The sequence below is a fragment of the Cupressus sempervirens genome, chromosome 1 (assembly GCF_028749045.1).
Source record: "Cupressus sempervirens isolate cs-2001-9-10 chromosome 1, ASM2874904v1, whole genome shotgun sequence".
In the NCBI taxonomy this organism is placed as follows: Eukaryota; Viridiplantae; Streptophyta; class Pinopsida; order Cupressales; family Cupressaceae; genus Cupressus; species Cupressus sempervirens.
The window spans coordinates 363,946,572-363,973,395 of record NC_143118.1 but is presented as its reverse complement, the minus strand read 5'-3'; the positions used below and the strand labels follow the sequence as shown (position 1 = coordinate 363,973,395).

The window sequence follows — 26,824 nt, the reverse complement described above, 5'->3', positions numbered from 1 at the left end:
TTTTTGTAAGGTCGCACTCTCCAAAAATAAACCTTTGTAAAAAAAGGCATATCTTGCATAGTCATGAACAGTCATTGCCCTCTAAAGAATTTGCCCTAGTAAATTATTTTAAGGCTATATATAGGCCAACTTTATTGTAGCAAGTAATGAATATACTGCTCAAATGAAGTATATGTATTTCTTTCTAAAGCGCAAATGTAAAAATTTATCTTCCCTCTCTCGTGCAATCAAAATATAAACCTCACAGGCTCAAGAGATGGACCTACTCTAATACCATGTTAAAGATCTCATTGTATGTATATTAATTCACCGTGGTAACCTGTAACAGCACTTATTTTATTTCTGTGTGTTCCAAGTTACCTTCTCAATGAATATGCATATGATATCAAGAGATGTGTCTACCATAGAGACATGCATCTTTAATATTTTAATTCACATTAGTTATTACAAATAATATTTGCTGGTATTATCATGATTATAATATATGATAATAATATATATATATATATATATATATATATATATATATTTGTTTGTGTAATATATCTCATATATCTAATATACATACATACATATATATATATATATGTATATACACACACACTTTATTATCAATAATACTAATGCTCCATGATAATAATAGTGTACGATAGATATCAGTTGTTTAAGGCCAATAGGCCATTCAATCATTTGATTTCATCGATTGGAATCATCCGATCGATGCTACAATCATTAACCCTAAGAGGATTGATTTGACCTATGACATAGTTGTATTATTTTTTAGCACAAACATAATCTCTAGATAGAATCAACAATATATTTTCTTATGGATCATGAAAGAAGCCCCTAATTGTTTTTAAAAACCTATAAATACTTTATCTTTGCATCACAGCTACTGCTTCAGAGAATGAGTTTGAGAAAGATAGTTCAATGCATAGAAGTAAGCTACCCAAAGCTGTTCATCATGCATTCACTCCCATATCTAACAAGCTCAAGTTGTCGGTTATATATTGATTAAGTGGTTTCAACACCACTGGTCTGATATACAAATCTGCTCTATACCCTTCAGCTCTATCTTCTTGACATACCTTCTTAAGGTTCTCAGCCCTTTTGTATTTGGAATCTGCTTCCACTCTTTTACATCATCAACCAATGAAGGTTGGAACTCAATTAAATCTCTATGATTTACATCCCATAATGAGTGCCCCTCTCCCACTCTTAGCAAAGAACCATCTTCGAGAAGCCTTCAGAAACACTATACATTTAGCAAATCCAACATTAATGACACCCTTAGTGGGTTAATGCATGTTATTTAAGTTCACTATAAATACCATAATCTTAGTTAGGAAGAACACAGTTTAGTGATGCAAAAATCTGCAAGGAATAAAAAACAATAAATGGTTCATCATCAGTTCTTTGATAAAACAGGTGGAATAAATAACAATCCTCAAACACTATCATCAAAAATTTCTGATAGGAAGATAAAGCAATTGCCTAGACCAGTAACAACAACACTTAAATACATCCACTGATTCCACTGAGAACTTGAACGTGCATGGCAACCAATGAGATGTCCAAACAGACTGGCATTGGAAATGAAAGAGCTAAATGCTCACTCAACAAACAGCAGTTAAAACACACTTCAGGAAAGAAACAAGTTCTTAGACTTCTTAATGTCTCCTTTGCTCCTTTCTCTCTTTGCTCAATTTTTGTTTTTTCTACTTCTCCTGTCTCTTTAATGGTAAATCTAATCGTCTCTCCACTTATGAAATATAGCTTATGTACTTTTTACATACTTAACTGGGTTGCTACCTGTATACGACACCCTGCATTGGCTTGGAAAAATAAGTTGTAAACCTTATTATAAAGTAATATATACACCTTTCAATTATCAAAAAAATAGAGATAAGATTGAAACAAAAACATAGAGAATCAAATTAGTTTCTAGAATGGAAAAGAAGAGAATAACCATTCACTATGTAAAATATAAATAATTAAACAATCCTCATTGGCATTTTCTTTGCAACTCATGCACAAGCACTTGTGCACACATTTGCACATAAGCACGTGTGGATACACACACAGAAGAATTCTAGATATTTGAACAATTCTCAGAAAGTTGACCATACCATTAAATCACTTTTATGTAAATAAATAAGACTTGGTTGATATTGGATAATCTTCTTAAGTTAAACAATTCTTACCAAATTTCATTGATTAATCATTTATTGGCAGTCCATCAATTCTTTACAGTAACATACACACCCCACTTCTAGATGCTTTCCTTAATTTATTGCATAAATCAGTGTTAACAATCTCCTAAAATTGGATTTCTTCATTACACGGTTACCATGTGATTTCTACAAGAATATATCATAGACATATTTCCCAGACTTGGACTCAGCGTGGACTTAGCAAGGCTGACTTGACTTGGGACTCAGCAAAAAAAATCTGCAGGACTCGGCATAAACTAGATTTCTGGGGAGTTTTGCCTAAGGCCAAGGTTCTAGAGAATCACAGGTCACTGGGACTCAGCCAGGGTGACTCGACTCAGAACTTGGTAGGAGTCAAAGAGTCTTGCCGAGTCCGGAAACTATGTTGTATACACATTCAGGCAAGCGGTCAATCTGACTATACCATAGAAATTTGTTCTGAATACAAAAAAAAGACTTTGGTAGGCCATCCATGTACACAAATTGCCCTCAATAGATCGCCTTTGATAATGGCGATACTGTTGTATCCTTGATTTGTAAGAGTTACAATAAGATTACACATGCATATGTATCCCATACACTTAGTGTGATTTGGAAGTACTATGTCCTTTTATAATTGTTCTCCTTTAAGGTAAAAACAAGAATCCAAAACAATAGGCAGAGCAATCATATTCCCTACTATATAGAACACACTCACTCGATCAGTTCCAGAAATTATTTTGAATGCCTCATAAGATCAAAACATGGACATCTCAGGTAAGAATACAATGTTCAGAAGAGCTCTCTGAAAAAATAACTATATTATATAGAGATAAGTCACAACAAAAAAGTGAAAACAAGAAATATATAAAATGTGTAATAAAATGACAAACCTTGCTTGACTACAGGCAGATACAAATTTGAGCCAAGATCGAATATTCATTGGCGGTCCATCAAGCTCAAAATTATCTGCCATCCAAGAGATGCTTACATTAGATTACCCATACTGAATTAAACTGAATAAGTTAAAAAATAAAATATTTCAAGCATAAAAAGTGAATAAAAACTGCATAAAGATAATTAAACATTTTCAAAAGAAATCAATGGGCAAAGCTCACCATTATCCTCCCTTTTGGAAACGGTAAGCTTATCTCCCATGCCATGTCCCAAGTATCCATAAATTTGGACTATTTCTTTGATTTGATTACCAGAAGGAACCCAATCAATAGTACAAAAGTGTGACGCACCCTACACAGCAAACATTTTTTATTATTATATCTCAAAGGTAGATTCAAACTTAGGCTCCTTACCAGTAAATCATCTCAAAAAACTGGCATTACTACATGAACTTGCAAAATAGGTAAGTCAAAATCATGAACCATAGTCTACAAGAAAGATAATGACAAAGCAGCAATAAAAAATTTAATTCAAAAACTAGAAACTGAATGTGTACAAATAGTAACCTCGCTCCCTGAGAGAATGATACTGCACAAGAAGTTGCAAGCACACTCCTCGTGGCTTTCATTAGATGTGTATGCCACTAGCAAATAAAGATTAAAAGTTAGATCCACTTGATAAGGGCAAAAAGAATGATAAACAGCAAAAATTGCAATCAAATTTACAAGTCAAAAGGAATGCTTAAAAAATTGCATTTGATTATAAGAAATTCACAAAAAGGGACAAAAAAACAAGAAGCTCACTCAAATTGAAGGCCCAACGCATAGTAAATTCATCACAACGACCACGAGACAATACCAATTTTTGAAGCCAACCACTTACTAAGAGCTCTAGCATAAAAGCTTCCCCTGCAAGTTAACAAAAGCCCAAATAGGTAAAGCATACTAGTGCAAGAACACACATAAGCCACAAGATGGCGCTCAATAGAAAACTGACAATAACATAATCTTAAGGACTCCATCGATAAGGCACAATTCCAAAATCATGCATCAGAATAATGGAGTAAAACAGAGATTTAATTTTATCAACAGAACATGAGAGCAAGGTTGCTTTATCCATCACATGCCTGAGCAGAAAGAATAATTATTAGATTTAGCTATAAAAAAAAAAGTCAAATATGTTGTGAACCTATGTTCAACTTGTTAAACCATGAAAGCAGAAAGAACAATCTTGTCAAGAACATTCTAACAGGAAACCCAAAAGAAACAAAGCAGGCTAACTTGCAGAAAATAATATTCCCAAATAATAAAGGATGCATACCCATACCTGCATGTGATAATGCATTTAAACAAAAGCATAGAAAGGACAATCAAATGACCATCTGATATGAAGCATAACTATTAGATTTAGGAGTTTGCGGCTGCAAACTCTTTGTGGGTTTTGCAATGATTTTCAACCGTAAAAAAATTGGAAAGAATCAAAGCTGTTGGAGAATATATTTTTAATAAAAGCTTCCTGTATTCAAAATCAAGTCCAAGAGTCATTAGAATCCTTATCAAATGTTCTTCTATCTTTGATACTTGATGCAAGCAAAAATGTTCCTCTGCCTTTGATACTTGACGCAAGCAAAAGTCATGATCTGGTTTTTGGCTTAAAGATGAGTTGAAAAACGTCCAAATAATCTAGTGTAAAGCTTTAGCAATTTCCTGTATTGCTAAAAGCCAGAAAGTGTGATTAGGTTCCAAATTCTTTGTTTACTATAATGAATCCAATTGGCTCATGTTAACAATACCAGGCAAAATATGTGTTTCTAGTGTTTGTTAACTTCAATATATAGTTTTGGGGATGTATGCTTTTGGATTTTCATAAAAATGTGAAATGATGCCAGAGTAATAATAAATTCCCACTTATTCAATTGTCGACAAACTCAATGCAATACCAGAATAACAATAAAAACAAGATGAGCAAATTCCACTTTCAACTTTGCCTTAGCACAAATATTCAATTAATGCCCTTGCACAAACAAATACAATTTAGTTATTCTTCAATAATAATAAAGAACCTGGGTTCAATCTGCAATTATTAACCCCAAGGGATTACAGTCTATCTCCAATGTTCCCAAATGCAGCTCCAAGATCTTAGAAATGAACGCTGCCAGCTCTGTGAGGAAATGCTGAAATGGCAGACCATGAAAAGCTGAATGAAAACTCTATCATGAACTGAAAATTCAGACACCAGTTGCTGCAGTGTAAGTCACGCCAAATATGGTGTCAACTGTCAGGGATTTCAGTCGCCTAAATGCAGGCAAGAATAAAACCCAGCAACAATGAAATTGGGTGCCTAAACACAGGTATGGAAGCGTCCAAATGCAAAGGGAAACCATGTTCAGTAGACAGTGATTTGCATACCAGTAACAGGTGAATTGAGGCATCCAGCAGGAGATGATACAAAGATGCCCAGAAGGGTTTACTCTCGCCAAAAAATCAGAAACAACAAATGCCACAGGAAGGGCTAATAGCGCTTGGAATGCAGAGCATCAATGCCAAAATGCAAGGGAATGTTGACGCCAAAATCAGATAACTCAGGGCATCCAAATAGCATAAATTGGAACATCAAACTGTAGGTAGAAACCATGTCCAATAACAGGAATATTTGGATGCTGAAATCAAAACTTTCAAACACCAATTTCTCCAGCGCAACTACACCTCCCAGCTACAGTAGCCGCAGTATAGGAAGCCTCCAAAATCAGAATGCAATTACTTCAGCTCAAATCCATTTTATTTCAGCAATAGACTGAATTCATAAACTCACTTCAAAACCCTCTCAAGAGATAATCAAAAAGCAAAGACAAATGGATGATCTATTTGCTTCATGAAGTATTCCTTTTATAATGCAACTTGACTTCACCAATACACCTTTCATTTAGGTTGCTTCATCGACACACCACTCAATTAGAAGCTTCCATCTAATTCTTTTAAATAAATAACTTTTTAACACATTGCCTCATGAAGACACTTTTCACTTAAGAGGCTTCACATTCACAATTCCATTTTATAACATGAAATAAGATAAAGTACTTTTACTAATCAAAGTCTCTTTATAACTTATTAAGTATAAACTTCATGAATAATATCAATCTATTGCCGATGACGACCAACCACATGTGCCTCCATTGCACTACTAAATATGGTAACCATCCCCAAAATAGACTTACTAAAAATAGTAACTCTGCCTCAGAGACACTCAAAACATACTGCCAGCTCACGAGGATCACCATGATTGACTGACTTAACCATCTGCAGGAACCTGCTAAAATGGGGGCATTACATTTATAGATAGACAGTTCTATTGCTTAACATCCCGAGAAGGTATCTTGGGACTTCTCAGTTTTCTGATTGAACTTATCTTAGACTCTTAGTAATATCTCCAAGCACAAAATCTTCAAAGTTTAATTCTTATACACATAAAAGTGAAGGCCAAACAGGAAGCCATGCATAAGTCTAAGTTGTACGGAGCTCAACAAAGACACAAAAAGGACATCAAAATGCAGAATACGGGCCTAGCCAGCAAGCCATCAGTGATAAAGACAGATTTCAAATTATGTTTTGATATTATATGCCTTTGCACACTATCAATGTAGAAAAAGATAAATCGCAGTAGTTAAAATTTATGTTTATTGATCTGTAAAGCTTTACTGGAAAGCCACAAGGGATACAACAATTTGGAACTTTGGTGTCATAAACTATTTCTCTTTTACTTTTTGTGTGAATGGTTCTTTGGGTTTCAAATGAGGTCCTCTCATTGATACTATGCAGTATCTAATGTGCTCTAATGCCCTGAAGTCAATGAGCAAACTATAACATCAAGTAGTTAAGAATACTTGCAATGTTTGAGCCAGACTCTGATCTGGAAGAATCAGTGTTACCCCAAGTTTCTATGACAGGGACGATAGAGGTTGGGGGGATGAGTTTCTGAGAGGGCAATTTTTATTTTGCCAAGTTTTGCTATAGCAAGGAGACGGTAAAGGTGATGGTTATATAAATATAGGGAATATTTAAAATATATAGCAAAATTTGCATATTTACATTACATTCATATGAAAACATGGATAAAGCATGCCATTTAAACATCATAGAACCTTGACATACAGCATTTCAATAGTAAAATTCAATACTCAATATTCATTCAAAATTCAGAATTAATTGTTAATATGCATCTAATATTAAAATAATAACAAACAAAATTAAAATACACCAAAGAACACACTTTGGAATTCATTCTCAATAGCAACAAGAACCTAAGTTACTAGGTTCATGTAGAAGTTGATGAAAGCCAACTTCACAGTGCGTCAAGATCACCTACATGCAAATAACCTACTGAAGAGAAACCGAAGAAGGAAGGAACAAGAGCTTGGAGCAATTCAACAAAGTGGGAACATATATTGCAGTAACGAGAAAATGAAATTGCTATGTAAAAATACAATGAGAGAGCCCGAATATAAAGGCCTCAAGGAAGCTTCTAGAACAAGCTAGAAAGCGTTAGAAGATAAGTGTGACAACTAAGCATACGTCCACAAAAGGTGGATTACCCTTCAAGTAGGTGAGAAGATAAGTATGATTAGGTAGGAACAAACTCCCGTGTTGTCAACAACTCCTAGATGACAACTAATATCTAAATGCATTTCTCTAAGTAAACTTAAGTAAAGTGTAAATAATTAATAAATAATTATTTACTCTAACACCCCCCCTTAAGTGTAACTTAGGGGAATGCACTTAAGCTTACAAAAAGCTAAGATGAAATGCAAAATGGGTCCCAGCAACAAAGCCAAGAAAGGTGCCCATGTACAAATGCATAAGAAATGCAACCTCAGAAAATGGGGAAAGAGAGAAAACCACATGGGAAAAACCCTCCCCCGAAAGAGGTAAGTACAAACATGCTGGAAAACATTAAGGAAGGCCTCAACAAGACCCCCCAAGGACAACTTCCGTAACCCCAAGCATAGACCTCAACTGAAGATAGCATGGCGATGCAAAAGGTTTGGTGAAGATGTCAACAACCTGTGCATCAGTAGGAATGTACTCCAAGGAGATAACACCATCCTGAATCAGCTGACAGATGAAGTGCATATGCAGCTCAATATGTTTAGTGCACTGATGCTCCATCGAGTTACGAGAAATGTGAATGGCACTCTAATTATCGCACCACAAAACAATGGGACAATCAGGAGGAAAACCAAACTCAGTCATCAACTGTCGAAGCCATAAGATCTCCTAACTAGCAAGAACTATTGCCTAGCACTCAACCACTGTAGATGAAAGTGCACGAGCATGTTGCTTATTGCACAACCATGTGATAGGACCAGAGCCAAGACAAAACACAATGCCAAAAGTAGACCTCCGATCATCAACATCACCGGCCCAATCGGAGTCAGTGTAGCCAACAATGTGAGGACTCCCCGAGGTGTAATGAATGCCATACATAAGTGTGCCCTGAATGTATCTCAAAATGCACCTGGCAGCCTGCCAATGACTCTCATGAGGCTCCTGGGAGAACCGAGAGACAAGACCTACTACAAAGGAGAGATTCGAACAAGTGTGTGTCAAGTACAACAAGCTACCAACTAACTGTCGATACAAAGTAGCATCCGCAGAAGGAGAAGAGCAGGAGATAGGCAAAGTGACACCCGACTGAAAAGGTGTTGGAGCAGGCTTGCAATCAAGCATGTCAAAGCGACGAAGCATGTCAAGAGCATACTTCTGCTGAGAAACAAAAATCCCAGTAGAGGACTGAACAATCTGTAGCCCAAGAGAATAGTGCAGAAAGCCAAGATCAGTCATCTCAAACTGGTCCATCAATGCACGCTGAACATCCTGAAGCATAGAGGATGAGCTACCCGTGAGGATAAGATCATCAACATAGAGGACAAGAATCAAAATCTCATCTCCAAGATGCTGAATGTACACTGTAGGATCAAAATGGCAGCAGGTGAAGCCTATAGAAAGCAGAAAAGAGTCCATCTTCTCATACCAATCCCAAGGGCCTATTTGAGACCATACAATGAGCGTTGAAGTCTGCAAACCAAGGAGGAATCCTGCACAAATCCCTGAGGCTACTTCATATAAATTTCCTCAGTGAGATCACCGTGCAAGAAGGCACTCTTCACATCCATCTGAAAAATAGGCCATCCCTGTGAAGCTGCGAGGGATAAGACAAGGTGGATAGAATTCATCTTGGCAACAGGGGCAAATGTCTCAGTGTAGTCAATACCCTCAACCTGCGAAAAACCCTTCGCAACAAGACGAGCCTTGTGCTTATCAATCAAACCATCAGCAGAAAACTTAGTATGATAGATCCATTTGCATCACACTAGCTTTCTTCCCTGAGGAAGAGTACAAAGATCCCAAGTGTGATTCTTCATCAAAGAAGAATAGTCCTCCTCCATGGCACTATCCCACTCTGAATGTCCTGTTGCTGCTGCAAATGTCTAAGGATCATCACAAATAGCATGATTGATAAAACTAGAACTTGTTGTATGAGAACGGGTGCAATGGGAAGTGGAAGGGTCACCAGCTAAAGATCTGGTAGACTCAACTATAGCCCAAGCCCATTTAGGCATTTGTGGAAGATCCTGTGGCGGAGGTAAATGGGGATCACCAAGATCATCATCGTCATCATCCGAAAAACAGACTGGAAGAGACGAGGGAGTAGTGGGAAGTGAAGTAGGCACTGGAGGCAGGGTATGGACTATAGGAAGGCTCTCATCAAACTAGACATCCCGTCGAAATAGGACCTCTCTGGAATCAACATAAAACAACCTGTAAGCCTTAACATCCTCGTAGTGGCCAACAAAAATGAGTGGTTGGCTCTTCCGTTCCATCGCTTTCCTCTGAGCATCAGGTACAAATGCCCATGTTGCACTCCCAAAAACTTGGAATGACAATACATCAAGCTTGACATGAGACCAAGCCTCCTCAGGAGTCATATGTCGAACTGCCTTGTGAGGCATCCGATATTAAATATAATTCCCACAATTGACTACCTCTACCCAAAAACACGAATTCATGGACCAGGACTGAATCATACAATTAGCCATCTCTCGAAGCGTTCTGTTCTTTCTCTTGGCCACACCATTCTATTGAGGGGTGTAGGGCACTAAAAACTGATGTTGAAGACCATGTTCAGAGCAAAAATCCCTGAAAGCTTGGTTCACGTACTCCTCCCCATTATCCATGCATATCCGCGGAATAGAAAGACCAGACTGCTTCTCTACGAATGTCTTCAAGACTCGAAATGAATTAAAGACATCAGACTTGTACTTGAGAAAGTACACCCATGTGCATCTGGAGAAGTTATCAATGAATGTAAGCACATATCTAGCACCAGAAAAAGGAGTAGGAAATGACATGAGGTCACTATGAATCAACTCCAACGGCGCCAAAGCACAAGTGGCTTGTCCATGTGGAAAAGAATCCCTATGTTGCTTGCCAAGTGCACAACCCTGACAAACACCATCTGTACAGGAAATCTGGGGAAGCCCTAGAACAAGTGCCTGTGTACTCATCTGCTGAAGATCTTTGTAATAGACATGGCCCAAATGCTCATGCCAAAGTCTGCTTACTGAATCTGCATGTGCAACAAGACATGAACCTGTGTCATCAGAAGACTTAAATCCATCAAATTTGTAGAGGCAAGATGCAGAGTCAACACTTCCAGTAGCCACAACAATCTCAGAATCGTGTAAGTCCCGCATAACCACATTATGTGGTGAGAACTCAACTGTCTTACCAGAGCCAGAGTGGCAAGTTTGATAGATGGACAATAGGTTCATCGAAATGTCAAGGAGACAAAGAACATTCTTAAGAGAGCCCCCGGCTAGTGCAACAGAACCAGAACCCATAACTGCAAGTTGTGATGAGTTCCCAACAACAATCTGTGAGGTACCACAAGGAGCAAGTGAGGTGACCAACTACAAAGTGTTTGTCATATGGTGAGAGGCGCCAGAATCAAGAATCCAAGTAGGCCCTGAAGTCGTAGCTCGAGCAGAAAGAGCATGACCTTTCCCTGCAAGGGGGGATGAAGACTTAGGAGCTGAAATATGATGCTTCTGCATGGCTTCCTCTAAAGGCTCCATACACTTCCAACACCTAGAAACGGGATATCCATCCTTGCCACAAAAACTGCAAGTCTCACTTGATTTCTTCTTGGTCTTGGAGGTAGACTTAGTAGACTTTGAAGAATCTTTACCCTTAGGAGGGTTAGCTAGAGGTTTAGTATTTGTTTTTGTTGTATCTTTCTTCGATTTTGCTTTTTGCTTTGATTTCCCCTTAGAATTTTGAGCAACCAATGCTTGGCTTGAAGAGCCAGAGGCATCCACCTGTTGGATCTTTGCCTGTTCCCGTGTCAACCAATCACAAAATATCTCAAATGAAGGCATCCTGTGTCTATCACCCAAGGCATCCATAGTGGACTAGAAAGTGTAAGAGAAGATCTGATATTGTCCTCACAACTTTGAGAGTATCAAAAAGATATACTCATCATCTATCGTGTTTTTCCCACATCCCTACAAAATTGTACGCAGAGATTTGAACTTCATCAAGAAGTCTTCAATAGTGGGAAAGCTAGCTAGTGTCAAAGAGGTCAACTCTGCATCAAACTAAAGTGCCCAGAACTCATTCACTATGCCAAACAATCTTTGGCATTTGGTCCAACTAGCTCGCGGAGTGGTCAAACTATCCAAGTGAAACAGAAGACTATCTGAGATACTCAGTGCAATCAATCCCATAGCCTCATCCATTTTGTTTCTATGCTAAAGAACCTCAAAAGGGAGCTACAAAATAGGTTGGTTCACATCTAGACATGACCATAAGCCTCTTGACATGAGAAGCCTAGTCATTTGTGCCTTCCAGGTGTGATAGTTGTGTGGCGTGAGCTGGGTCACAGAAGGATCCGACATTGAGAGAAGAAGACGGAAGCAGAAGGGTCTTATTCTGAAATAAATTATAGAAAAGAAAATGCCCCCCCACAACGTATAAAGATACCCCTCAAGTACCAAAAAAACAACTATAGAAAGCACGCAAACTGAGAAAAGAACCTAGATTTCGGATGTAGAGGAGGAAACAGAAGCCTCTACTTCAACACCAAAATTGGGAGCTCAAACAAACTCGGAATGAAATGAAACCAGCATCATTGTCTTCGTCTTTGAACCAGCTTTTCAGTGCTTCTTTCGGATTGGAAAAAGACCTCCGTACGCTCAAGTTATGGCCAAAAAACCAACAGCTGCTCCAAAAGACAGGCTCACTGGAAAATTACAGACACGGCAAAAAATTTGATGGTCGTATGGGCGTCAACTGGATGTCGCCAAGAAAAAAAATCCGGCCGCCGAAATGTTGACGTCACCCTGCCAAAAAATGACGTCAGCAAGGTGTTCCAAGATGATGACGTCACGCTAACATGGTAGGCCGGAAAGATGACGTGGCAATCGAGAAATGACGTCAGACACCAAAAATATGGCGTCACTGGTCGCAAGTGCTCTGGTGGTGGCGCCGCTAGCGGAGGTGGCTCCTGGGCAGAGAATGCCAGTGGCGCCGCAATGACGGGTGGGGAGCCAGTAGTGTTGCGGCGGCGGGTGGGGAGCCAGTGGTGCGGTGGTGGTTGCGGAGTAGCGGCCGTGGGCGGGTGGTGCCACGATGTCTCCACGATGCTGCGGCTGGCGACGGTGCGATGGCGGTGCCGCAGTGGCACGACGGCACAATATTTTATTCTTTCGCATCCGTACAGTCCATACGGCCTACCTAGGGGGAGAATTTCCAGAAGCTACAGTCACAAAAAACAAAAAGTTTTATATGGATCCTAACTGTAACGAGCCTTCTGAACTCAATGGCAATGTCCGTTTAGGCCCAAAGTGCCCCAAAAAATCACTCTTCCTCCCGATTGAAGAAAAAAATACAAACAAACTGGGGTTTGTGTCTCCGAATCGCAACTTCAAAAATCCTTCAACTAGGAAATAGCAAGGAGGCTCTAATACCATGTAGGAGTTGATGAAAGCCAACTTCAGAGTGCACTAAGATTGCCTGCATGCAAATAACCTGCTGATGAGAAACCGAAGAAGGAAGGAACAAGAGCTTGGAGCAATTCAACAAAGTGAGAAAATATATTGCAATAATAAGAAAATGAAATTGCTATGTAAAAATACAATGAGAGAGCCCGAATATAAAGGCCTCAAGGAAGCTTCTAGAACAAGCTAGAAAGCGATAGGGGATAACTGTGACAACTAAGCATACGTCCACAAAAGGTGGATAAACCTCCAAGTAGGTGAGAAGATAAGTATGATTAGGTAGGAACAAACTCCCGTGTTGTCAACAACTCGTCAACAACTCCTAGATGACAACTAATATCTAAATGCATTTATCTAAGTAAATTTAAGTAAAGCATAAATAATTAATAAATAATTATTTACACCAACAATTCGCACCCTAGATCCTCGAATAGGTTCTGAGTGCAAACCTGGTACGAGTATGTGTGTGGATGCAAGTTGGGTTTGCATAAGGTCCACACCCAACCCTATGGATCCACCCAGATTTGCTCACCCACGAACCAGTGCAAACCCCCAAGGCTAGACACAGACCCTACACAAACCCATCCCAAACCTAGGCAAACCGCACAAGAACTTGTGCGGACCCATTAGTAGCATCGATGTCCAAGTTATAAAGTGGGCCCAAAAACATTGAAAAAACATTATTTATTTTTATCTTTTTGTACTAACCCTAAAACGGCCCCATATGAAGCCTCCAAGAACACTTTTATTTCACATTTTCTCTCTTATTTTGCTATCTCCATCTTGCCAATTTGAAAAGAAGTGATTGTATTTGAACAAGATTGATTGTAGAGTACCAAATAACTTCCACAAAGAAGATTTGAGTGTCTAATGTATGCATTTCAACCATATTCTTTAGTCTTTGATAAATTGTTAAAAAATTTTGATGAGTTTCAAAAAAAATCAAGTTTGTGAAGAAGTTTTGAACTATATTTTTTTCTGTTTTATTTTATAGATTGCAAAAATGGGTAGTCAAAGCTCAATGGGTGGGAAGGGATATCAAAAATTTAAAATTGATAAAGGGTCTCCTCTATAGAGACACACTACAATAATTTTTGACTTCATGGAGGTGGGGGGTTTCTTTGGAAATATAATTTTTGCAACTCACAATATAAGAACTCCTACTACCAATTCAAACTCCATTTGTTTGAGCCTTAGGGGCAACAGGATTAATATGTATAAGGCCCAGGGCCAAATAAGAAGGCGTTACCAATTGGACAAATAGTAGCACTCATAAAAGAACAAGAAGATGATGACAAATTGATTGCAACAAGAAAACAAGGTGGTTATAGATCTGGGAAAAAAAAAATCCACCCTCTAAACCAGCCTCTAGACATCCCTTCTTGCCTATGCCTTCTACAAAGAATAAAGATGTAGAAGAACCACAAAATTACCACCTGCAAGAGAGGTCCATTAGAGAAAGATTTAAAAATAAGGCAAGAGATATTGCTCATGAACAAATTGCACCTTGCCTCTGTGTGAATGATCTTCCGCTCAACTTGGTGAGATCACTGTATTGGAGGGAGATAGCGATAGCAATAAGTAATACACCTTCTAGTTGCAAGAGCCCTGAGTTTGAAAAGGTGTCCCACCATATTGGAAAAAAAGAGATCTATAGAAGACAATTAAAACCAATTAGAAATTCTAGGGTTAAAATAGCTTTGTCTATTGTTTCTGATGGATGGAAAGATTGCAAAAACCGTTTGTTGATCAATGTTTATTATTGTGTCCCAAAAGAGGGCAATGTTTTTGAGGTGTTTGATTGGAAGGGTGAAGTGAAAGATGTAGAATTCATTTCCCGAACTCTCATCTGGTAATGATGAACAATGCAAAAGTTTGCAGGGCTGCAAGTGCTTTGGTAGAGGCTAGATATGAACACATCTTTTGGACACCATGCACTATACACTCGCTCAATTTGGTGATGCAAGCTAATTGACACCCAAATAGAATGGGTGAAAGAAACATGAGGGCGAGTGTAATGTCCCCTTTTTTCTGGGACATTATAATTCAATGTTGTTGGCTCACTTCGCCTAAGTTTCGGGGCGAGAAGGTTCTTTATGGGGTTTAATTTGAGATTTGGCCTAAACATTTCCAGTTTCGGACCCATCAGAGCAGTTATGGCAAGTTGTCTGGATGCTTACTATTTTGAGTAAGTAAATACAGCTCAGTATTCATGATATCTTAGTGTTGGGTTGGAAGCGTCTCGCCAAGAGCTTTTCAACGAGTTATTGCACATGCTTATCTGAGTTCGTTTGGTCAGTTATTTTAATGCCTAACGATTATATGGTTTACTAACTAAGTGACTTTAAAAGTTCATTTAACTTGTCACTTCATTTTAAAAGTACTATGTTCATTTAAGTGACTAAAGGACAAAAAAAAGTGTTTTATCCCACATTGCTTAAAGATGCGTGCATCACATTGGGAAAAATGATAAAGGTATAACAGACTCTACATGGGAGGATATATGAAGATATAATATTGAAAACAAATATTAATCTGGGAGCTAGAAACAGTTGCTGGTTATTCCTTCAAGGACGCAAACCCTTGAAGGAGCTTTGGAGGTTGGACGCAAACCTAGCCTTCTTACAGGTTTTATTTACATTTGCCAATCTGACTGTGAATTTTGTTTATAAGATTGGTTCATTTGGATAGTTGCATGTTATTGTATTGCTGATGTATAATACAGTAACGTTATTTGGTAACCATTGCTGATTAATTACTGGTTTTATATATGTATTTCTGAATATTGGAGGAAATAAACAAACTTTTATGAGTTTTCTTGTATTCAAATCTGCTGGTTATAAATCTATTAAAGTTCTGGAATTTATATTGCATATTGGTTTACTATTCAGATTAAAATCTGCAAGTACATATCTCGGGTTTTTGGTATAATATCTGGAAAGGGATATTACAGTGGTATCAAAGCCAAGAATCCTGCCATCCTGTGGAATTATTCAATACAAGAAGTCTATGAAATCAAAATACTTCATATTCTGGTTGCTTATTGTTACTGGTCTGAACTGAGAGGACAAAACCCCTCCAGTTTACTTTTCAGAAGAAGTTGGACGACACACCCAACTCTTCATGTTTTTACTGAGTCATATCAGGTTTTGGCATAAGAAGGATACCTCATTACAGGTGAAAACATTATTCCAGTAAGCCATATAAGGGACAGTATGCAGTAAATGTTTTTTGAAGTTGTGGCAGAAGGTTTATTCAAGGAGGTAAGGGACTAAGTGTTTCTTCGTAGTAGCAGATTTTGGTTCGAATTGAAGTCCCAGTTCTGAACTGGGAGTTAGCCACGAGTGGCCAAGAAGCCATGGACTATGTTCAGCTGTTTCACGTGCTGAGGGAAGTACGAGGCACTAGAAACATCTGAGTGTTGCTAATAGACGCCGTTCAGTATTCCTTACTGAGTGAAACCATACGTGGGGTTTAGTATCCACATCAACAGGGAGTCGTTGCCATTGTTACCCGCAAAATTAATCTCAAATGCTGCCAGTATCAGTCTGAGCGGAAATGAGGCGCATGGCATGGGTGGTCTGTTGCTGTCTCAGAACAGAACACTAGACACTGCTTGATGCTTACGGCTAAGACAAAGACCAAAGGAAATAACCACACACAAAGGATGAACCGCGGGTTGAGTTTCTACTGAGACACGTAGCCTAGGGAAAGTCACAAAATTCAAGCGAACACTCCAGGTGATAGCAGAATCCATCCAGTCAAGTCTTCACGTCAGTATTGAAACGCCAGCAGAGGGACGGCCTTTGCCATTTTAAGAAGACAACAGGAAAACCGCGAGTGAACTTATACAGAGAAGGTACGGTCTGAGATTGCAGTCGCTAGTTGGTAAAAAGGGGGAAATCCTAAGTCTCATTCTATGTCGGGTAAGACAGTATCTTCAATGCTGATCACAGGAGCCAGCATAGTTAGGGCCACGGTTGACAGAGCATTCACGCGACTGGAGGCTGCTATGTAATCGCTTCTACCATTGTTTGCAATGCACAAGTGGAATAACAGAGATTGTGACTGGAGTGAACCATGGGTTTGGGAAGTAAAAAAAAATCCGAAAGCCATTGAGGGGCCCGTGTTTGAAGGGGGTCTGTGGAATGTGGCTGTAACACGTGCACATAGACAATGTTGTATTATTTGTAACACTGAAACTGTGAGCAGTGACAAATTCCTCAAATGCCTTGTAGAGTATTTTGAGGAGCATGCTGAATATTTAAGTGCATCGGGTTGTTGTTGTGGTCAGCATCTTCAGACATTTCCAACTAAACTCAGGTTTGAAACATACTGTTCTTCCTTTCATTGTGGTTGTGCCAGGTTAGGACTACATTCCATCTTATTTGCTAAATATTGTGAGTGACTACAGAAGTATGTGTTTGATATACTTTGCTTGATAAATATAAAACTCAGCAGTTTATTTTGGTGCTAAATTTGAATGTTCGATCCCTCCACATTATTATTGGATTCAATGGAAACATCAGAATGAACAGACCATTCTGATTATGTCTTTGAAGAAATAGAGTGTTAGACAACTGTTTGACCAAATTCCAGTTATCATACAGAATCAGAAAACAATATTTATTCTGGAAACTACATCACAGAGATTAAAAAAAAAAAAAACATAAGCAGATTGCATGTGAACTGTTTAAATAGAGCTCCCCATTTATATACTGACAGCAATTTGTTTTAATAATTTGAGCAAAGGAACATTACAGTGGTATCCTACAGCAGTATCAGAATGAATACAGTTGCATGAGAATTGTTTGACAAAATTCCTATTAATAAAGAATCAGCATTTGGTTCCATTAACTGGGGCTAGCGAATGTTCCGAACGCTCTCCTTGATAGTAGAGCTCTGATGTAATTTTATCAAACAATTGCCAAGTGAGATCATAAGCCTACGTATAAGAGCAGTACAGTGGTCTTCAATGGAATGATGGTTACAATGCAGGCCAAAGAACTAAAGTTTTGATAGCAACCAAGCAGGAGAGAGCAAATTTCCACATGTGTTAATCTGAATCCAAATATGCATTCAGGATTGTAAGGGTGTGAGTACAGCTATAATGCATTACCTTTCAAAGCAGCAGTTGTATCAAAAGGGCATTCCTCTAGCGGCAAAAACCAAAACAATGGGGGCGCTGAATCAAATGGACTTCCAACTCAATATCAAAACTGAAGTAAAGAGACTGTACGATAATTACAACAAATTCTCGTCAAAGCTTCAAAAAGAATTTCCCTTCATTGATTACATGGACTTCCAGCTAGGGCTGCAAAACAAGACGGATATGATAAGAAATAGATGCTATGATTTGACTCGAGATCTCTTTGCAGAGGACAGGTACAGAAATTTACATAAGGAAGCCATTGATCAACTTGATAATAGTACTAAAAGGAAAGAGGAACAAGAGGTCCCTATAGTATCTAGAAGCCTCTATGATGAATTCCCAGCAGTTAATGACCATCATACAACTGACCTTATGGAGGGCAAAAATCAGACCTTAGAAAACGAATCAGAAAATTCATTTGATGACAATGAATCCCAAGATCATGATGTAGATGGACACGCAGCCACCTTGGAAGTGGAAGAGTGTGAAGATATTGTTATAGCAGCAGCTTCTACCTCGTCAGTTGAGCCATCCTATGAGGTGCCTAGCAACAAAACCCTAGATATTGAGGAGTCCCTAGATGATAGCATACATGATGTTGCTTATCATATGGTGAGTGACATTGATTCAACCTCATATCACAGTGCGGATGACAAATTGAAAGATTTGTGTGGAATTGTTTCGTCACAAGGGGATCATCGTTTAGAAAGCCAATTGAAGGTTAATGACAGGATGGTTGCCACAACCGTTAAGCATTTTGATGTTGCCCGTCAAAAGTTGACCACCTACAGTTGGAGTACTCCTTTGACAAATGAACATGGTGATAGTGTTTTTTCCCTTGCAGAGATACATGCACTCCGAGAAGCGATTGGAATGATGAAACAAAATTACCTACAACTACTTGCAGATAGAGATTTTCTTCTCGAGTGGGATCGCATTTGTTATGTTGCATTGTAGGGAAACAAAAAGGTTGATAAGCTCACTCATGAGCTTGAGGTGACTATGGACTCTTTGCAGAGTGCCCATTTGGCCCTTCAAGAGTCACAATTACAGATTGAGAAGCTTACAGAGGAGTTGAGTTTGGCACAGTCTCCACCAACTGCAGATATAGTACAGTTACATACAGAGGCAGTTGATAAGAATTTTATATCCATGGGTTGTAGTAGGGATGTGGTTACATCTATGACAGATATTTCAGCTGGGACGAGTACCTTGGTGGAGAACAGTAGAGAACCACTAGTTGAATCGAGTTCTCCTGAGGTTAGTACCAGGACAATTCACTGGTAGCTCTTGTGTCACAGTGATGGATTCTCCTGAGAGTTGTGTAGTAGTACACGACGCTACTCCGTCATCCACATAGGGCATTCGCAGAGTGCCATCCAGTTGGGATTATAGCTCTCATGTTGATTTGTTTCCATCTCTTGGAAGCAAATCTGTCACTTCATTCCATGCAGCTGATTTTGGATGCCGGCTTGTTGATTTTCAGAGTCAGAGGGATCAGCTGCTTGATTCAAGAGTTTTTAGTGATAAGTCATTGACAGAGGTTGGAGCATTTTACCGCGAATACACAATGAGGAGTGCTCATCATTTTTCTTTTGACCCATGCATGGAGGACTTGATGATGCATCGGTGTGGGTTGGTTCCAGAATTATATCATCCTTTGTGGGATGGGTATTCACCATCTTCAGAAGGTGGGATTAGCGGATGCCAGCAGCCAACTCAGTTGTTTGTGGGGGATTACTTGCAAGGAAAGCTGTCGGTTATACATCAGGCTGATATGTATCCAACATGGTTTGCTACTTCTATGTCACAAAGTTCTCTTATGGGTACATGGTTACAAGATGACTATGGTGTCAGTTGGCATGATGGTTTGGTTAGTTATCACATCCATGGGAGTTTAGCGGGAGCTGTAGAGAGATGTTGTGTTATAGACGCTACCAAGTATTTTTACCTCTATATGGCGAATGAATGTGGGGTTCGATTGTTTTGGGATCCAGGTGGCGACAGGTTTGACAAGATGTATTAGTTGATCGGGGATCTAGGTGTTAATAGTATCTTACATCTAGTGGATTATGTTGTGACTATGATCTATGTGTTTCAGCCTTCTGACACATCAGAGTTCCAGAGATTAGGATTACTCCGTTTCCACCAGGGTGATATAGCGGTGGAGTCAGATTGGCTGGATCTGCCATTGTCATCGGTACAGATATTGCCGGAGTGGTACAGTGGTATAGTGGTGCAGATACTGCAAGAGTTGGTCAATGGTATCTCAGACAGCACACGAGTTCTCACTTGGGATCCAGGTGGAGCATCCCTATGTATTGCTTTTTATCGGGGATCTTGTTGGAGAGTTGGGTTGCTATCATCTTGGGGTGGATATTGGTATATTATTGAGCTCCCATCTTCACTTGACAATAGAGATTCACAAGGTCACTCATGGAGGGAGGCTTTCATCCTGACTGAGGGTATTGGCACACAGGGCAGCACCACATGGCAATTGGTGTCCATTTATGGTGAGACTTGGAATCCTGGCATTCAGATATTTGGCACATTGATTCCTATTGTACTATTTCACCATTCTAAGTTTGGGAAGATGCATGCTGGGGTATATTGACTGAGGAGTAGAACCTCATTCTTGAGGTGAGTATAGGATCCTGGCATTTGATTTCTACAGATATGAGCGGATTGCTTGAGGGCAAGCAATCTTTGAGAACAGAGGCTTTGTAATGTCCCCTTTTTTCTGGGACATTACAATTCAGTGTTGCTGGCTCACTTCGCCTAGGTTTCGGGGCAAGAAGGTTCTTTATGGGGTTTAGTTCGAGATTTGGCCTAGACATTTCCAGTTTTGGACTCATCAGAGCAGTTATGGCAGGTTGTCTAGATGCTTACTATTTTTAGTAAGTAAACAGAGCTCAGTATTCGTGATATCTCAGTGTTGGGTTGGAAGTGTCTCGCCAAGAGCTTTCCAACGAGCTATTGCACGTGCTTATCTTAGTTCGTTTGGTCAGTATTTTAATGCCTAACGATTATATGGTTTACTAGCTAAGTGACTTTAAAAGTTCATTTAACTTGTCACTTTATTTAACAAGTACTATGTTCATTTAAGTCACTAAAGGACAAAAAAAAGGTGCTTCATCCCACATTGCTAAAAGATGCGTGCATCACATTGGGAAAAGTGATAAAGGTACAACAAACTCTACATGGGAGGATATATGAAGATATAATATTGAAAACAAATATTAATCTAGGAGCTGGAAACAGTTGTTGGTTATTCCTTTAGGGACACAAACCCTTGAAGAAGCTTTGGAGGTTGGACACAAACCTAGCCTTCTTACAGGTTTTATTTACATTTGCCAATCTGACTGTAAATTATGTTTATAAGATTGGTTCATTTGGATAGTCGCATGTTATTGTATTGCTGATGTATAATACAATAACGTTATTTGGTAACCATTGGTGATTAATTACTAGTTTTATGTGTGTATTTCTGAATATTGGAGGAAATAAACAAACTTTTCTGAATTTTCTTGTATTCAAATCTGCTGGTTATAAATCTATTAAAGTTCTAGAATTTATATTGCATATTGGTTTACTGTTCGGATTTAAATCTGCAAGTACATATCTCGGGTTTTTGGTATAATATCCGGAAAGGGATATTACAGTGAGGAGATTCAAATGTTTGTGACAAACCCTCAATGTCACAAGCAATTTTTAAAAACTTTTTTAAAAAGGAATTATTAAAGGTAAATTTTGAATTTTAATTTTAATTTATTTTAAATTTAGTTTCATTTATCATTTTTTCATGTTTTACATAATTGAATAAAATATTTTATGTCTTGTTTGCATATTTTAAATGTGTAATTAACTTACTATAAATATGTTCTTAGGTATTGATCAAAAAAAAGTTCTTAGGTGGCTAAAACCTGGTTTGCATCTCACACAATCGTTATGAGACAACTTGTAAAGATGAAAGAGACATTGTCACAGATGGTTATTAGCAACCAATAGGGTATCTAGAAGTAATCAAATACACTAAGGTCCTAAAAGGTGAAGGCATTAATATTAGATGAGAATTTGTGTGCTCGTGTGGATTATGTATTGGAATTCACCGAAACTATCATGTCTATGCTTTGATTTGTTGACACAAATGAACCGTGCTTGGGGGATGTCTATGCTAGCAAGGACACAATGTTGGAAAAGATAAAATTTATAAGTTATAATATATTCCTCTTAGTTTATTGAGAGATATCTAAATTTTTAATTGAGATAACTTACATGAACATCATTTGATATCCCAAGTAAGAAAAAGGAGAGAGAAAGGCCGTGAGCACACCTTTTACAAAAGGGTGGAAGCGTTTGTTCATCGTCATTGAAACAAGATGACCACACTTGTGCACCTCCTAGTATATACTCTATCTCCCAAGCACTATAGCACGCAAGTACTTACTATTCCAAGTAGAGTGTCACCATATAGAGATGTTGAGGTTGTTAATGCGTACAAGAGGGTACTTAGGAGACTCTTCAGTGATCCAGGGGTGTGGGGCAATAGTTAGGAAAGAATTCAGATTGTTTAACTCAGGAAAAGATCTTTTCTCTGCTGCTATCACTGATCAATGCCATATGGATGATATTACGTGGTGATACCTTCACAATTAAGATTTTATGTACCTGCAACCTCTTACCATTAAGATCCTCTTGGTGAAGCATAGCATCAGTTGAAGTAATAATGAACATTTGAATCTGGTTTTGTACATTATATTGCAGGTAAAAATAATATATATACACACACACATATGCTTATATGCAGTAATATATATATATATATATATTACTGCCACTGGCTTAGATCGAGATCCATTTTGTTATTTAATATATGGCTATCACCGATTCAGATCGAGTTTTCTTTATGAGTTATAATTTGCTATCAAGCATATTACTGTCACCGATCATTATCATGCTTTTGTATTATGTTAAGTTGTTAAGGAAATAAAACAAGCAGTGATGTCCACATAGGGAGATGACCCTACATGGCCTTTGGCCACGTAGAATCATGCCCCTACGGGGACATGACTCTTTCTTGTGTATATATTCTCATTGAATCAATTGGGACAAAACTTATATCAATCACAAGTCATATATGTAATCCTAGTGATCTCTATCTCTTGCAGATTATTGAAGACCAGATTATCAATCCTTTATTCAAGTAGAAGATCCTCCAAGCATAGAATACTATTCTGAAGTTACAAATCTGCAATACACAATCTGAGATCAAGTAAGTAATCTAATTTATCACAGTCTAAAATTATAGTTTATTTCTATCAGAGATCCTATGCATTAACATGGTGTCAGAGCCATCCTGATAAGAAATTCTATTATTCATAATTAAACCTAAAATCTCATATTTCAATATTAGAATTTTTTATTCTCTAAATCAAAATGGTTAATCACGTAAGATTAGGGATAGACTTGAGGGAGCATCAAACTTTTCATCATGGAAAATTTGAGTCATGATAGTACTAAGAGAAATGGAATTAGACGAGTACATAGAATCAAACAAATCTATTCCTAAAAATGAACTAGATAAAGCAACATGAAAAAGACACAACAAGAAGGCCATGAAAATTATTAGACTCAGTGAAGGATCATATTCTTCCTTCTATATCGAGTCTCAAAACTGCTTTTTGAAATGTTCTCCATTATAAAGAATACTTTCGAAATTAATAACACAAGCTAATTGCTAACATTGAAGCAAGATCTACTATACGTCAAGATGAATAATGGAGAAACTGTTACATCCTATTTCCTAAGAATCTCAGAATTAAAAGATCGACTCGCGACCATTAGAAATGAAGTAAATGACAAAGAACTTAGCATTATAGCCCTAAAAGGACTACCACTATCTTGGGAGACATTTATTCGTGGACTAAGTTCTCAACCAGATCTTCCTAAGTTTGAACTACTAAAAAATGAATGCACGCAACAAGGGTCAAAATTAATTACAAAAGGAATCATTTCAAATCAAGAGGGAGAATTTCAAGCTCTTCAAGCCAGTACCAATAATAAGGGAAAAAGAAAGAGAATTCATCAAGACAACAAGGAATTCACCAAATCATATAGCAAAAGAGATTGGTCCAAAGTAAATGGTTCAAATGTGACAAATTCAGTCACACTCATAACTTTTGTCCAGAACAGGAGAAAATTCAAGCAGCCCTAGCAAAAGTCAAGTATGAGAAGGATGAAAATCTTGCATTTTAAGGTGTTGAACGAAGAGACGAAGTGGAACGAGAATCCCATAATGAGGAATCAAAGGGAGAGTGATACATTTTCAAAGTTCGAATACATAAAGTGACATATGCAATGTTGTATTCAGCCAAATCAACTATCTAAAAATTCAATTTTTGAATCAGAGATATAGTATATCAAGATTGATCAGCAAATGAATGAATGAAAGATTTTTAATGACGTCCATGAGGCCATAAGCCTAAGGGACCCACAAAAAACTCCTAGTCAGACTGATGTGATTTCTCCAACTTGTCTCTTTTGTTGTGAATCTGCACAAGTACAATGGCTCCCTTGAGGAGTCTTGGTCCTTCGAAAAGGCCTTTTATGTTGTCCACTTTTAACGTTTCTTTGTGTTCGTTGCGAATGTCTTTGTATGCTGTACAATCCTTCAAATAGTGCCACTCTATTTCCACCACCCCCTCGTTGCAAAATCTACAAATTTTGTCTTCCCACTCTTCCTTAGGAACCTTTCATCTATTAGTTTCACATCTCAAACAATGGGAACCAGATCTCAATTGAACGATTAGGATTTTTGCCTTTCCTTTGATCTCGGCTCCTAAATATTCTTTGTCATCATGTTCGCATGTGGGATTAAATTCTTTGACATAATAGACTTTTTTTCTACCTAACTAGTTTGTCCACATGACAGATCTGATTTTTCTTGCCACTCATTTTTTAATTTCAGAATTGTTTTCCAAGCATTCTAGGTAGTCAATGTTCCACTTATTGAACCATTTATCGTTTAGTTTCTTCCTTGTCTTCTTCCGACGAGCCAGTTCTCCGTCAAGCACCCTACTAGGCCAGCGATGTGCATCCATTTTACTCACCTTTTTTAGATAGCTCGGCAATCTAACAATTGCCGAGGCTTCCACCGAGAACATGCTCGCCTCCGCTAAAATAATCTCGTATGGGACTGTTGATTTGATTTTGAGATTAGTTGCGATGAAGTGTTCCTAAATTCTTTCAATTTGTCGCCATTTATGGTTTGATACGCTGCTCCCCCATACCTTGCTACCATATAAAATAACTAGTATCACCAGCAACCCAAAGAGGGTTTTCTTAGTCGTCCAACCCCATAACTTTGTTGTCCTGCACCTATTTTGAAGAAGATGCCTTCCATCCCCCCTATATCCTTTTTGATCTGCATGTTTCCCAACTAAGCCGGTAATGGAAATCTATCCCCAAATATTTGTATTCTTCTACAATTTCTAGCTCTTTGTCATTAAATATGAAAGTGCATTGTTGTTTTCTCTTCCTCAAGGAAAAGACCATGATCTTGGTCTTAGAAGTGTTGACCTCCATCCCTACTTCCGTGCAAAAGGTTTCTAAGTTCTTCAAATGTTCTCTCAACCCATGTGCTGTTTTAGCAATGAGAACGAAGCCATCGACATACAAAAGCAATCTAATCACATATTCAACCAGCTGAATTCCCTCTCCATTGGCTTTGTTTAGCCATTCCTCTAACTTGTCAATATAAAGGCCAAACAAGGTAGGTGATAACGGGCATCCCTGTTTGATCCCTATGTCATTGCGAAAGCATTCTAACACGCCCACTTTGGTTCTGATTCCCGCTTTAACTTGTTCATAAAGTTTATAAACAGAAGCTCTATACTCTGTTGGGACCTCTAATTCTTCCATCCTATTCCATAACTTATCCCTAGGGACGGTGTTGAAAGCTTTCTTAAAGTCAACAAAGCAGCAAAAAGCCTCTTCCCCCTATTTATCCCACGTTTTTTCTATGAGAAACCTTAGGGTAATGTAGTGATCAATGGTCGAATGTTTTGGTCTGAAACCCGCCTGTCTCATAGCTCTTTTCCCTTCTTTTTCTGCCCATCTGTTGATTCTCCACTCTACCATACTCCCGCAGAGTTTACTTAACAAGGGGTTCACCATGATGGTATGGTAGTTGGAAGGGTTGTTGACATCTCCACTCTTATGGAGAGGAATAACTACACTGGTGGTCCACTCTATGGGAAAGCAGTGTTGCGTGACCATATTAAAAATGTTCCTGATGTGTGAAGTCAACAAATCTGTCACCCACTTTTGAAATTCAGCCTGCAACCCATCAATATCCTAAACTTTTCCACTCGCTAATCTCTTTATCCCTAGAGTAATGTCTTCATCAGAAAATAGCTCATCCGAATTGTTAGTTGTGGGGAGTGAAACTTCGTCCTCCAATCTCTCATAAAGAGTCTTTACATACTCTAACCATTGAGAATCCATAATTTTATTTTCAACCTACTTCCT

General features: G+C 38.3%; 1 protein-coding gene across 2 annotated transcripts in view; it reads right to left on the bottom strand.

Annotated features, from left to right (window-relative positions):
- Nucleotides 1–26,824, bottom strand: part of LOC149577756 (actin protein 2/3 complex subunit-like protein) — a 166,797-nt gene that overhangs the window by 90,091 nt on the left and 49,882 nt on the right. For both annotated transcript variants that reach the window (XM_089825579.1, XM_089825589.1), the window contains 4 exons: nucleotides 3,893–3,997; nucleotides 3,656–3,732; nucleotides 3,311–3,440; nucleotides 3,086–3,161 (listed from right to left, as the gene is read on the bottom strand). In XM_089825579.1, the coding sequence (XP_089681705.1) occupies nucleotides 3,086–3,161; nucleotides 3,311–3,440; nucleotides 3,656–3,732; nucleotides 3,893–3,997 (388 nt within the window). The remainder of the gene's footprint in view (nucleotides 1–3,085; nucleotides 3,162–3,310; nucleotides 3,441–3,655; nucleotides 3,733–3,892; nucleotides 3,998–26,824) is intronic.